The following is a 13,517-nucleotide window of genomic DNA, read 5'->3' on the forward strand; positions in this document are numbered from 1 at the left end:
CTCTCCTAATTATTGGGGCTACTCATTTGCCTTCCTGAAGCCTCAGGGATGCCCGAAGTGGTGGGACAGGTCACGCCATAGTCCTACTACATATTCTCAAGTGGGTTCTCAATTGCAGACCCCCCCCCCCAATTAATTCATTCATGTATCCACACTTGGCCTCAGCACACACTTGAGTTGGAGTTTGGTACTTGTGATTTTAACTCACTAACATAAAATGAAATAGGGCGCAAGGGGTCCCAAGCCCTCCTGCTCCAGAACCCAGCTCCCTGCTCACTCTGTTCTGCCCACCAAGTCCTTCTCCAATCTCTACTTGAGGCCCCCCCTATTTTATAGCAGCTCAACTTCATTCTCTCTCTCTCTCTCTCTCTCTCTCTCTCTCTCTCTCTCTCTCTCTCTCTCTCTCTCTCTCTCTCTGTCTCTCCAGACTTGAGATCCTTTTCTCCTTCCTTGCTTCTGTAATTAAATCTTGTATCAAAGGAGTTAATTATCCAGTGTGCTGTTTGTTTGTTAAAAGGAAACATCTTTATCAAGGGAAGCAGTAAGAAGCAGTGGCAGCCAGCTCTGCTCCCAGCCAGCTGTGATGAAGACAACCAGTAAGGACAAATGTAAACAAATAGGAAAGTTAGTAAAGAAAGCCTTGGAAAGGGAAATTGAGGAGACAAAAAAAAAATGGATTCCTTTGCATAAGGAAGAATTTGGGATGGGGCTGGGAGTGTGGCTTAGTAGTGGAATGCTTGCCTAGCATACACTAAGCCCTACGTTCCACCTCGGTACCACATATACAGAAAGAGCCAGAAATGGTGTTGTGGCTCAAGTGGTAGAAAGCTAACTTTGAGAAAGCCCAAGGACAGTGCTCAGGCCCCGAGTTCAAGCCTCAGGACTGGAAAAAAAAAAAAGAAAGAAAAGAAAAAGAAAAATAATTTGGGAAGAATTGTCTTCTAGTTTGTTGTAAACTCCAGAAAGTTCAAGGATGTACAAGATGGTGAGCCGGGCGCACTGGCTCACCCCTGTAATCCTACTCAGGATCTAAGATCATGGTTCAAAGCCAGCCCAGACACTAAAGTCTGTGAGACTCTTATCTCCAATTAACCACCAGAAAATTGGAAGTGACTCTGTGGCTCAAGGGGTAGGGTGGTAACCTTGAGCTGACAAGCTCAGGGACAGCTGCCAGGCCAAGTTCAAGCCCCATGACTGACCAAAAAACAAACAAACAAAAAGAGTAAAATGATTAAAGTTGGTATGCAATTAATTTGGGTATGATTTAAATAGGTGAAGATTAATACCCTAATGTAAAACTAGCCTCTCTCTCTCTCTCTCTCTCTCTCTCTCTCTCTCTCTCTCTCTTTTGTGGGTCATGGGGCTGGAACTCGGCCTGGGCACTGTCCCTGAGCTCTTCAGCTCAAGGCTACCGCCCTACCCTGAAGCCAAGCCCCACTTCCTGTTTTCTAGAGGTTAATTGGAGAGGAGTCTCAGGTCCTTTTTGTGGCCAGACTGGCTTTGAACCTTGATCCTCAGATCTCAGCCTCCTGAGTAGCTAGGATTACTGGGTGTGAGCCACCACGCCAGCTGTTAGCATCTCATTTTTTTTATGTCCTTTTATGAAAGCAATTGTTTGTGCACTATTAAGTCTGTCACACAAAACTAAGTGGCAACTAAACCAAAATTCACTCAAATATCTGTTCATGTCAAGGTCCTTCAAATGAACACCTTTTAACTCAAATACCATTTTCCCCTGTTTAATGTCTGTTTCCCAACTGATTAGTATCCTAAGGCTTAGTTAAAAACTAACTAGAGGGGCCGGGAGTTTGGCCTAGTAGTAGAGTGCTTGCCTAGCATGCATGAAGACCGGGGTTCGATTCCTTGGTACCACATATATAGAAAAAAGCCACAAATGGAGCTGTGGTAGAGCTCTAGCCTTGAGAAAGCCCAGGCTCTGAGTTCAAGGCCTGGGTCTGACAAAAAACAAAACAAAAAATAAAAACACTAGATTGTGTAATCAGGTGCTGTTTTAAAACTCTCTTGTTGACTGAGTTTGTCATTATAGATTTTATCCTATGTAGCATCTAGTGAGATTCACAGAGGGACAAGTGACTCTTACAAGTTTGTCAGATTTAACTTGGGTTCCTAATAAGTTTCAGGTAAGCCCTACTTAAAACTGATTTCTATTGATCTCCTTGTTGCCTCAGTTGGGAATAATCCTCCTCTGATGTGAGATTAGCCAACTAGAACAAGTCACCACGGAAACAAGCAATTCCAAATATCCTCTCAGGCCTACCTGGACAGTCCTGGCGATTAGGTACCACTCAGAGGCAACTCAGAAGAACTGCTCAGCTAAGAAGAGATGGCATCAGATCCTACATAGAGTTACTTTGTGTTTGTTCTTTCAAAACTAAACAGAGCCAGGAGACCAAGAGAAAATAGTTCCTAAGCATACCTATCTAATGTCCATTCCTAGCTGAACAGGAACTTACATTCTTTTTGACCCGCTAGTTCTTTTTCCCATCCATACTATGGAGTTCAGACATCTACAGTCCAGTTATACAAAAATTTCTCCTTCCCTGTAATGGGCTACAACTGGGATTATAATCCAAGCAATACTTTTCTGGCTTGTGCTCAGGGTTGTGTTTTCCTGTGTCATTCATATCAACTGGTCCCGCCACCTTGTTAGCCTTTTGCTTAATTTCGGCTTCTTCAAAACTTTTTCTTTGCTTGGAATGTGGCTTAGTGGTAGAGTGCTTGCCCAGCATGCATGAAGCCCTGGGTTTGATTCCTCAGGACCACATAAACAGAAAAAGCCTGGGGTGTCAGAGCACTAGCCTTGAGCAAGAGACAGAGAGAGATTGGCATAAGCCAGATGTCAGTGGCTCACACCTGTAATCCTAGCTACTCAGGAGGCTGAGCTCTGAGGATCATGGTTCAATGCCAAAGATGGTGAGACTCTTTTTTTTTTTTGCTAGTCCTGGGCTTGAGCTCAGGGCCTGAGCACTGTCCTTGGACTTTCTCAAGGCTAGAGCTCTACCTCTTGAGGTTCAGCACCACTTCCAGCTTTTTCTATGTATGTGGTACCGAGGAATCGAACCCAGGTCTTCGTGCATGCTAGGCAAGCACTCTACCACTAGGCCAAACTAGTGGCCTAGATGGTGAGACTCTTATCTCCAATTGACCACTAGAAAACCAGAAGTAGTACTGTGGCTCAAGGGGTAGGGTGGTAGCCAGGAGCTGAAGAGCTCAGGGACTGTGCCCAGGCCCAGAGTTCAAGCCCCATGAACAACAACAAAAAAAAAAAAAAAAAAAGGAAAGAAAGAAAGAAAAAAGAAATTTTCCCAGAACCAGACTCACATGCCAGATTAAAAGATCGGTTGAGCCGGGCATGGTGGCTCACGCCTGTAATCCTAGCTACTCAGGAGGCTGAGATCTGAGGATCAAAGTTCAAAGCCAGCCCAGGCACAAAAGGACCTGACACTCTTATCTCCAATTAACTTCTAGAAAACATGAAGTGAGGCTTGGCTCAAGGGTAGGTCAAGGTACCCTTGAGCAGAAGAGCTTGGGAACAATGTCCAGACCCAGGGGTAGGGTGGTAGTCTTGAGCAGAAGAGCTCAGGCCAAGTTCAAGCCCCATGACCCACAAATAAAAAGATCAGTGGAGGCTCTTAAGTAAACAAGGCTTATAAGAATTATAAGGATTATGTTTTCTTATATCACTTCCTTTCATCATTTTATCTTTAATTTTGTACATCGTAAGAAGCAACAACCAAGCCTTGGGGGTCTCATGCATATGAGACAATGTTCAAAGGCTGGATATCAAATGGTCTGCATTCACCTCCATCTCCTGAGAACAGAAACATTGACCATAGCCAGACTTTTCAGGGATGGGAGGACATTTGTGCTAATGGTGAATGGATTCTGAGGAATAGTCAGAAGTCTAGAGTCTCTCTGTGGGGTTCCAGTCAGAAGAGGGCCTTAGGTAACCAGGCCTCATTTTTGACAAAAGACTAGGCAGAACTTGGAACCGGGGGTACCTAGGCAGCCATATTCCAAAGCCAGCCCCAACTGGCAAACTTGTCTTGTGATAGCAAGAAAACACCATGTTTTCTTGTTGTATTCTGTATTTTTACTGGTTCAGACTCCAGGAGATTCTGCATAGAACCTTTGGCTGACCTGGACCTGTCCAGGGTATCTGATACACTCATTCTACCAGAGGAAGGTACTCAAAGACCCTATATGAAGGACTTGCCGCTCACCTCTTGGTCCATTCTTTCTATGTATCCAAAGATGTTTTCCTAGGTGCATACAGATGCCAGGCAAGCCACCAAAGATAAGTGCAGACTGCCTGACTCCAGCAGGGCAATCTATGGAAGCCTGGCTGTAAACATTCCATCATGTGCTACAGCATTTTGGCATCATGAGATGTCTCTGACCACCCCATGTGAAGAAAATTCACATGGTCTGAAGACCAAGTCCACCTTCCAGACAACCTCAGTCTTGAAGTTGCCCGGGGTCAATTAGGACAAATTGTTCTCCCATCCAAGACAATTCTCACTGTTGTGGAGATTGAGCAGGCTCGAGACATTGTCTGATACAGACCCACCTTTATGTGAAGGGACGACTTGGCTTTCCAGGAGATAAATCTGTGTGATTGCAACTTACAACTGGGAGCACAACTTTGAGTATGGAAGGAATCAAGTGCTTAGAGAAGCCATTTTTCTCCCCCTTGGAAGTTATTTGCTGACTTTTTCTTCCTTTCTTTCTTTCTTTCTTTCTTTCTTTCTTTCTTTCTTTCTTTCTTCCCTTCTTTTTCGATGACAGTCCTGGGGCTTGAACTCAGGGCCTGGGCACTGTCCTTGGACACTTTTTGCTCAAGGCTAGCTCTCTGCCACTTGAGCCACAGCAGCACTTCCAGCTTTTTTTTTTTTTTCTATGTATGTAGTACTGAGGAATCGAACCTGGGTCTTCGTGCATGCTAGGTGAGCATTCTACCACTAGGCTAAGCTCCTGGCCCCAATGCTTGGGTTTTTTGTTTGTTTTGTCAGTCCTGGGGCTTGAACTCAGGGCCTGGACACTGTCTTTTTAGCTTTGTTAAGGCTAGAGCTCTATCACTTGAGCCATAGTGCCATTTGGGGCTTTTTCTGTATGTGTGGTACCAAGAAATTGAACCCAGGGCTTCATTCATGTTAGGCAAGTACTTTACCACCAAGGCACACTCCTGGCCAGGGCCAGCTTTAAACCGTGATTCTCAGATCTCAGCCTCCTGAGTAGCTAGGATGATAGGCGTGAGCCATCAGTACCCAGCCACGAGGGAAGGTTACTCATCCTTTAGAAAGAACAATATTATGTCCTCTGTGGGGGAATGGATGGACCTAGAACAAATCATGTTAAGTGAGGTAAGCCAAGCTCAGAGAGACAAAAAAATGCATGTATTTTTTTTATCATTTATGTGGAAATGATCTAACATATACACTGGACTTTATAACCTGTACAGGGCTATATAAATTCCCACACATCAGACCAAAGGAGGAGACCTTTAGGGGAGGAAACCAAAGGCTTCATTCTCCTGATCATCTGAAATACTATTTATCAAAACTAATTCCAGGGGGCTGGGAATGTGGCCATTAATCTCCTAGGTACTCAGGAGGCTGAGATCTGAGGGTCAAGGTTCAAAGCCAGCCCGAGCACAAAAGGACCTGAGACTCTTTATCTCCAATTGATGGGTATGCCGCAAGTAGAGGTGAGTGTGGTAGTGTGGCTTCAAGTAGAAGAGGGTGTGGTCTCAAGTGGTGGGGTGAGAGCACGAGGACCTGAGTTCAAGCACCAGTAATGAGAGAAAGAAAAAGAAAGGAAAGAAGGAAGGAAGGAAGGAAGGAAGGAAGGAAGGAAGGAAGGAAGGAAAGAAGCTGTGCACTAGTGGCTCATGTCTGCAATCCTAGCTAATCTGGAGGCTGAGATCTGAGGATCATGGTTCAAAGCCAGCCTGGGCAGGAAAGTCCATGAGACTCTTTTTGTTGTTGTTGTTGTGGATTGTGGGACTTGAACTCTGGGCCTGGGTGCTGTCCCTGAGCTCTTCAGCTCAAGGCTACCCTTGAGCCACAGCACCACTTGACCTGTATTCTGGTAGTTAATTGGAGATGAGTTTCACAGACATTTATACTGGGGCTGGCTTTGAACTGCAATCCTCTGATCTCAACCTCCTGAGTAGCTAAGATTATAGGCATAAGCCACTGGCACCGGCTCATGAGACTTTTATCTCCAATTAATCACCAGAAAACCATAAGAGGCCCTGTGGCTCAAAGTGGTTGGGCCCTAGCTTTAAGCTGATGAGCTCAGGGTTAGTGCCCAGGCCCAGAGTTCAAACCTCATGACTGGAAAAAAAAAAAAAAAAAAAAAAGAGTCTGGAAGGCCACCCTCTTCCCCATTGCTGGAAGGGTTGAGAGCTGAACCTTGAAATCTAGGTAAAGTAAAATCCATGTTTGAATGATGCCCGGGTTGCCATCTTCACTCTCAAAACAATAAGGGGAGGGCCAGGAGTTTGGCCTAGTGGTCGAGTGCTTGCCTAGCATGCATGAAGACCCAGGATTGCTTCCTCGGTACCACATACATAGAAAAAAGCCAGAAATGGTGCTATGGCTCAAGTGGTAGAGCTCTAGCCTTGAGAAAGCCCAAGGACAGTGTCCAGGCCCTGAGTTCAAGCCCAGGATTGGCAAAAAAAAAACCCAAAAAACAAAAAAAAAAAACCAATAAGGGAGCCAGTTATTCACACAAACTCTGTTGTCTCTATGATTGGAATAACTGTACAGCTGCACTCTGGTAATGTTCCCTCCACTAAGCCTAATAAATAAGTTTGCTCATGGGAAGTCAAGGTTCAAGAGCCTGTGAGCTCCGGGGCCCCTGCTTTCCTCTTTTCTCATTTCTTCAGCTCTAGTATCCCATCACACTGTTCTGGGTTGTGGAAGGCAACAGTAGTGAATCAGTCTTCAACAAAAGAGACTCAAGCCCTGGGGCCCTGAGTTCAAGTCCCAGAACTGGAACATCAAATAAATAAATAAAAAGTAATCACTAGTCTGGTGCTGGTGGCTGACACCTGTGATTCTACCTACTCAGGAGGCTAAGATCCGAGGATGGTGATTCAAAAGCCAGCTCAGGCTGGAAAGTCCCTGGGAGAATCTTATCTCCAATGAATCACTAGAATAATGGGCAGTAGAGGGGCTGGTAGTGTAGCTTAGTGGTAGAGTACTTGCCTAGCATACATGAAGCCCTGGTTCCATTCCTCAGTACCATATCACAGCAAAAGCCAGAGGTGGTCCTGTGGCTCAAGCGGTAACAAAGTGAGCAAAAGAAGCTCAGGGACAGTGCCCAGGCCTCACCACTGACTCTAAAGGCAGAAAGAATCAAAAGTGATCACCCTCAAGTGTGGGAGTGGGCAAACTACTCATCCCTGCTTGCAATGCCACCTCTACACTCAGGGCCCAAGGCCACCTGCATCACAAGCAGGGCATCCTCAGCATGCCAGGAGCGGCCTGGCAGGTTTTTCTTCTCAGCCTGCTTGCCTGCCTCTCTGCCTACCATGGGCCCTGGCTTTCCTTTCTCCACCTCCTGGCCCAGCCCTCCTGGACTCACTCTCTCATCTGACTGTCGCTGCTGTCAAAGTGAGGCAGGTGGCAGACACTAGGGCAAGATGCCCAGTATCTTCAGCTACCAGAGCTCCGAGGTGGACTGGTGTGAGGACAATTTCCAATATTCTGAGCTGGTGGCCGAGTTCTACAATACGGTGAGGGCTGGGTCTGGACTAAGCAAGTGGGAGGTGGAAGGAATCTCAGCAGTCTTGTGTTCAAATCCTGACACTTCTTCCTTCCATATCCTCCCCTGGAGACTCATGCTTGAATGGGGATGGGGCTTGGCTTTCTTGTGTTGGTAAAGAGAGGTTTGCCTTTCTGTCTCTTTGTGGGGGGGCGGTCACTGACATCTGGGGTGAGTGATCTGTGAGGAGAGTCCCAGGAAGACTCTGAGTCTGGGAGGGTGAATCCAGGAAGACTCTCTGGAGGAGGTGATTGTGTCTGTCTTTTTTCTTTCAGCAGTACCTCCAGCCCAGGGTGGCTAGCACCCCCATTTTCCTGGGGGCTACCTACTATGCCAGCTCCCAGGCATCAGTGAGAGGATTAGTGAGACAAATCAGTCATACACATCCCAGACTTTGCTCCCTCACGTGAGCTCTCAAGTAACAGATGCACAAAGGACAGCAGTGTAGATTCAAAGGTTAGGAGGGGAAGGAGAGCTGGGCGGTTTTACTGTCCCTATCACTCACAGTGCTGGAGGATGCTAGGCTCATTGGTGAGCTAGGTGCGCCTATTAAGTCCCATCTTGTTTTTCTTTCTTTTCGTGGGAATAGAGGTGTGTGTCGGGGGCAGATAAGACTGGGGTTTGAACTCAGGTCCTCATGTTTGCAAAAGAAGTTGCTCTACTGCAGAGCCATACTCCCAGTCTGTTTTGCTTCAGTGTATTTTGTGTGCCAGTACTGAGATTCGAAATCCGGGCCTTCGGCTCTTTTTTTCCCCACCCTCTACTCCTTGAGCCATGTCTCCACTTCCAGTTATTATTCTTTTCTTTTCTTTTTTGGTGGTTCATTGGAGATAAGAATCTGGAGAGCCTGGCAGACTTTCCTGAGCTGGCTTCACACCTCAATCCTCAGATCTCTGTCCCTGGAGTGAGTAGCTAGGATCACAGGAGAGCCACCAGCATGAGGCTCAAGCATTTGTGGGTGGGGGTGGGGGTGGGGCATGGGTGCTGTCCCTGAGCTCTTCAGCTCAAGGCTACCCTGAGCGACAGCCTCACTTCCGGGTTTTCTCCCGGTTAATTGGAGATGAGAGTCTCAAGTTCTTTAGTGCCCGGGCTGGCTTTGAGTAGCTAGGATTTCAGGCGTGAGCCACCATGCCCGGCTAATCACAAGCGCACATTCCTTTTCTTTTTTCTTTTTTTTCCCCCATTTTTGCCATTCCTAGGCTTGTGCTCAGGGCCTGAGCACTGTCCTTGGATTTTTTTTTTTCCTCAAGGCCAGAACCCTACCACGTGAACCATAGCACCACTTCTGACTTTCTCTATGTGTGTGGTACCAAGGAATCGAACCCTGGTCTTCATGCATGCTAGGCAAGCACTCTACCACTAGGCCACACTCCTGGCCCAGGCTCAAGCATTTCTAAGACATCAAATGTTTGATGTCCTTGGCATCCACCCCAGGTTTCTCGACAGAATACCTAACCTTTCCCTGCCATCCGTTCCTGAGCATTTTCCCCCCTTGGATTTTTCTTTCTGACAGTGGATGGATCATGGATGACCCTTGAATCATTTTTAGCCAAAAAAGTTCCACTGGAAGCCAGATACTGGTAGTACCTGCCTGTAGTCACAGCTTCTCTGGAAGCTGAAGTGAGAGGATCCCGCAGGATGCCAGCTCAAAGAAGGAAGAGGCAAGATTTTATTCCCACAGATAAGCTGATTTACAAACATTTATACCTATTATTCCAGATTGTTTGTTTGTTTTTTTTTGCCAGTCCTGGGCTTGAGCTCAGGGCCTGAGCACTGTCCTTGGACTTTCTCAAGGTCAGAGCTCTACCACTTGAGCCTCAGCACCACTTCCGGCTTTTTTCTATGTATGTGGGGTACCGAGGAATTGAACCTAGGTTTTCGTGCATACTAGGAAGCACTCTACCAGTAGGCCAACTCCTGGCCCATATTATCCCAGATGGGTGTGTGGCTTATATAAAGGGATAAGAGCCCTGGCCAAAAAGCAGATATAGCATCCAACATATGGCTGTCATGGAAAGACCTGAAGGCACTGAGTTCAAGTGACACATGCCTGTAATCCTTGCTAGTGACTCTGCAGGCTGAGATTTGATCATCAAAGTTCAAAGCTAGCCCCAGCAGGAAAGTTTGTGAGCTGCTAATATCCAGTTAACCACCAAAAAGACAGAAGTGGAGCTGTAGTTCAAGTAGTAGAGCCCCAGCCTCAAGTGCAAAAGTTCAGGGAGAGGGCTGAGGCTCAAGTGGTAGAGCTCTAGCCTTGAGAAAGCCCAAGGACAGTGCTTAGGCCCTGAGCTCAAGCCCAGGACTGGGGAAAAAAAAAAGTTCAGGGAGAGTGCCCAGGCTCTAGGGAGAGTGCCCAGGCTTTGAGTTCAGTTCCCAGGACTGTGGGGAAAAAGACATCCAATTCTGTTACTGGGAGTCGGAGGCAGCCACAGACTATATGTAAATAAGCGGGTGTGGCTTGTCAAATCAAACTTTGTTGCCACTGAAATGTGAATTTCCTCTCATTTTCAGAAATCACAAAAATAATATTCAGGGGCCAGGCATGTTAGCCTAGTCCATTCACAAAGCCCGGGGTTCAATTCCTGGGTACACATATACAGAAAAAGCCAGAAGTGGTGCTGTGGTTCACATGGTAGAGTGCTAACCTTGAGCAAGAGAAGGTTAGGGATAGTGCTAAGACCGTGAGTTCAAGCCCTAGAAATGGCAAATAATAATATTCAATGGATTTTATTTCTAGCTACTTAAAAAAATGTAAGCATCAATCCAGATAGAGCAATACACACCTGTAAACACAGCACTTCTCAAAAGGTTGAGGCAGGAGGAATCTGATTTAAGGCCTGCCCAGACTCTACAGTGAGACTCAAACAAACAAAAAAGCATGATTTTGATCTGGGGATATAAATGAAAAGGCAAAATCTGGGGGCTGGGAGTTTGGCCTAGTGGTAAAGGGCTTGCCTAGCCTACACCAGATCTGGGTACAATTCCTTGGTACCACATACATAGAAAAAAAAAAAGCCAGAAATGGTGTTATGGTGCTGTGGCTTAAGTGTAGAGCTTTAGCCTTGAGAAAGCCCAAGGACAATGTCCAAGCCCTGAGTTCAAAGCCCAGGATTGACTGGCCAAAAAAAGAAAAAACCCAAAATTCTTTATATATATATATATATATATATCTGTATTTGGGGCTTGAACTCAGGACCTGGGCACTGTCCCTGAGGTGCTTTTGCTTAAGGCTAGCTCTGTATCTACCACCTGAGCCACAGTGTCACTTCTGGCATTTTCTACTTATGTGATACTGAGGAATTGAACCCAGGGTTTCATGTATGCTAGGCAAACACTCTATAACTAGGTCAGATTTCCTACTCGGGTTTTGAAAGATGGGTAACAGTTCACCGAGTGGGTTTCTGCCTGGAAGGAACTAGAAGCTAGTCAGGACAGCGCAGGAGAAGGGGTGCTTCAGTAGCTGGAAATTGAAGAGTGATTAAAGAAAAAGCCCAGTGGTGCTGTGGCTCAAAGTGTACAGCACTAGCTTTGAGCAAAAAGTGTCCAAGGACAGTGCCCGGGCGCTGAGTTGAATCTCCACAACTGGCAAGAAAAGAAATCTTATTAGCTACCAGAGAACCAGAGGTGGTACTGTGACTCAGAGTGGTAGAGCACAGTAGCCTAGAGCTGGACAGCTCAGGGACAGTGCCCAGGCTCAGAGTTCAAGCCCTATGACCAATAAAATAAAAGTATAGCCAATGCTCCCAGGATCACTGGAGCAAAGAGATGGCCGTGTGCAAAGCCTCTGAGGTAAGAGTTCCCTGCCAGTTGGGAAATAGCTCGTGACTTTGGAGCTAATCAGCAGCTAGGGCTGGGTGTGAAAGAGGGAGAGGAGAGGTGAAATGTCAGGCCAAGTGAGGGCATGCTGCTTTTAAGTGTTGGCATGGACACAGCTCCTTCTCTCCTCAGCCTTCCTCCTCAACCACCCCCAGTCTTCAGCCTAGGTGCAGGATTGTGGGGTGTAGCCAGCCCTACAGAGGAGGAGGTGACCCACCTCGCTTTTCTTCTTTGGGGAGAGGGCGAGTGGTGCCAAGTTCTGAGATAATGACAGAGCTGGGAGTGGTGATAATGGAGGTCATGCTGACAGCCCAGCCCTACTTCTGTGGGTGCATCTTCTGATCTCCACCCTGGGCTGGCCAGCCTCCCTATCTAGGTGACAATTTCATTATTTTTCAGTTTCATCCAGCAAGGATTGAAGGATCCTTTGGAGCATGGGCTGGGCTCTGCTGTGACTCTAGGGACGCTGAAGTCACCAAAATAAACAGCTGCTTCCCTCTGTGCCCTGGGTAGGAGTGGGGGGGAAGGGGGTGAGGGTGGGGAGTTGGCTGAAGTTCTGGAAATGCTAAGTGACAAATCACTAAAGGCAACAGTGTGAGATGGCAGAAGAACCTACTAACTACTCTCCTTTCAATTAAAGAATCCATTCCCTCCCTCCCTCTCTCTCTCTCTCTCTCTCTCTCTCTCTCTCTCTCTCTCTCTCTCTCTCTCTCTGGCAGTACTGGGGCTTGATATCAGAGCCTCATACTCTCCCTTGGATCTTTCCTTCAAGGCTGGCACTCTACCACTTGAGCCACACCTCTGGTGTAGCTTTTTGCTGTTTTTGTCAGTTATGGGGCTTGAACTCAGGGCCTGGGAAGTGTTCCTGAGCTCTTGCTCAAGTCTAGTGCTCTACCACTTTGACCCACAGTGCCACTTCCCATTTTCTAGTTGGAGATAAGAGTCTCACAGACTTTTCTGCTCAGGCTGGCTTTGACCTGTGATCCTCGGATCTCAGCCTGCTGCGTAGCTAGGATGACTGATGTGAGCTACCCGCACCCAGCTGCTGATTTTTAAGACACTGACTCCCTCCCAAGCTGGCCTCAAATCTCAATCCTCAGATCTCAGCATCTTGAGTAGCCAGGATTGTAGGTGAGAGTAATGTATGTTTGTTTGTTTTGAGGCAGGGTGAGACCCTGTATCTTTGGGTGACTTTAAACTCAAAGATTCTCCTCCAGCCTGCCAAGGACTGAGGACTGCAGGTATGTGCTCTGCTACGCCTCACCTGAGTTAGAAATCTTTTTTTTTTTTCCCCCTCAAGAACCGGGGCTTTAATTTAGGCCCTGGGCACTGTCCCTGAGCTTCTTTTGCGCAAGGCTAGTGCTCTACCACTTGAACCACAGCATCACTTCTGAATTTTTCTGTATATGTGGTACTGAGGAATTGAACCTAGGGCTTCATGCATGCTCAGCAAGCACTCTACCACTAAACCACATTCCCAGCTCCTTATTGGTAGGTTTTTACTTTGACATTCACCTGACATACACTGGAACCCATTCAGTGGGTCCTGTCACCCTGATTCATATCGTTAATAAATTGTATTTTGTCACAATCGTTTAGGGAATAAAAGAAATAATGCATGATGGCAGGAGTAACAGATCTATTTTTTGTGGCTTGAACTCGAGAACTTACATTCTCACTCAGCTTTCTTGCTCCTAGCTGGTGCACTGATACTTGAGTTATACATCCATTCCTAATGTTTTGCTGGTTCATTAGAGATGGAGTCTCACTGACTTTTCTGCCAGAGGGTCGTTTTGAACCCCAATACTCCAGGTCTCCTCCTCCTAAGTAACTCAGATTGTAGGTATAAGCCAGGGCCAGGAGTGGTAGAGTGTTTGCCTAGCATGCATGAATCCCTGGGTTCAATT

At 46.7% G+C, this 13,517-nt stretch overlaps 1 protein-coding gene across 1 annotated transcript in view; it reads left to right on the forward strand.

Annotated features, from left to right (window-relative positions):
• Window positions 1-7,672: 7,672 nt before the first annotated feature.
• Acer1 (alkaline ceramidase 1) overlaps window positions 7,673-13,517 on the forward strand; it is a 13,212-nt gene continuing 7,367 nt past the window's right edge. Inside the window, exon 1 of the mRNA XM_090328832.1 lies at window positions 7,673-7,765. Coding sequence (XP_090184958.1) covers window positions 7,673-7,765 — 93 coding nt within the window. The remainder of the gene's footprint in view (window positions 7,766-13,517) is intronic.

The sequence above is a fragment of the Megascapheus bottae genome, chromosome 1, assembly GCF_031878675.1.
Source record: "Megascapheus bottae isolate mThoBot1 chromosome 1, mThoBot2.hap1, whole genome shotgun sequence".
NCBI classification, from domain to species: Eukaryota; Metazoa; Chordata; class Mammalia; order Rodentia; family Geomyidae; genus Megascapheus; species Megascapheus bottae.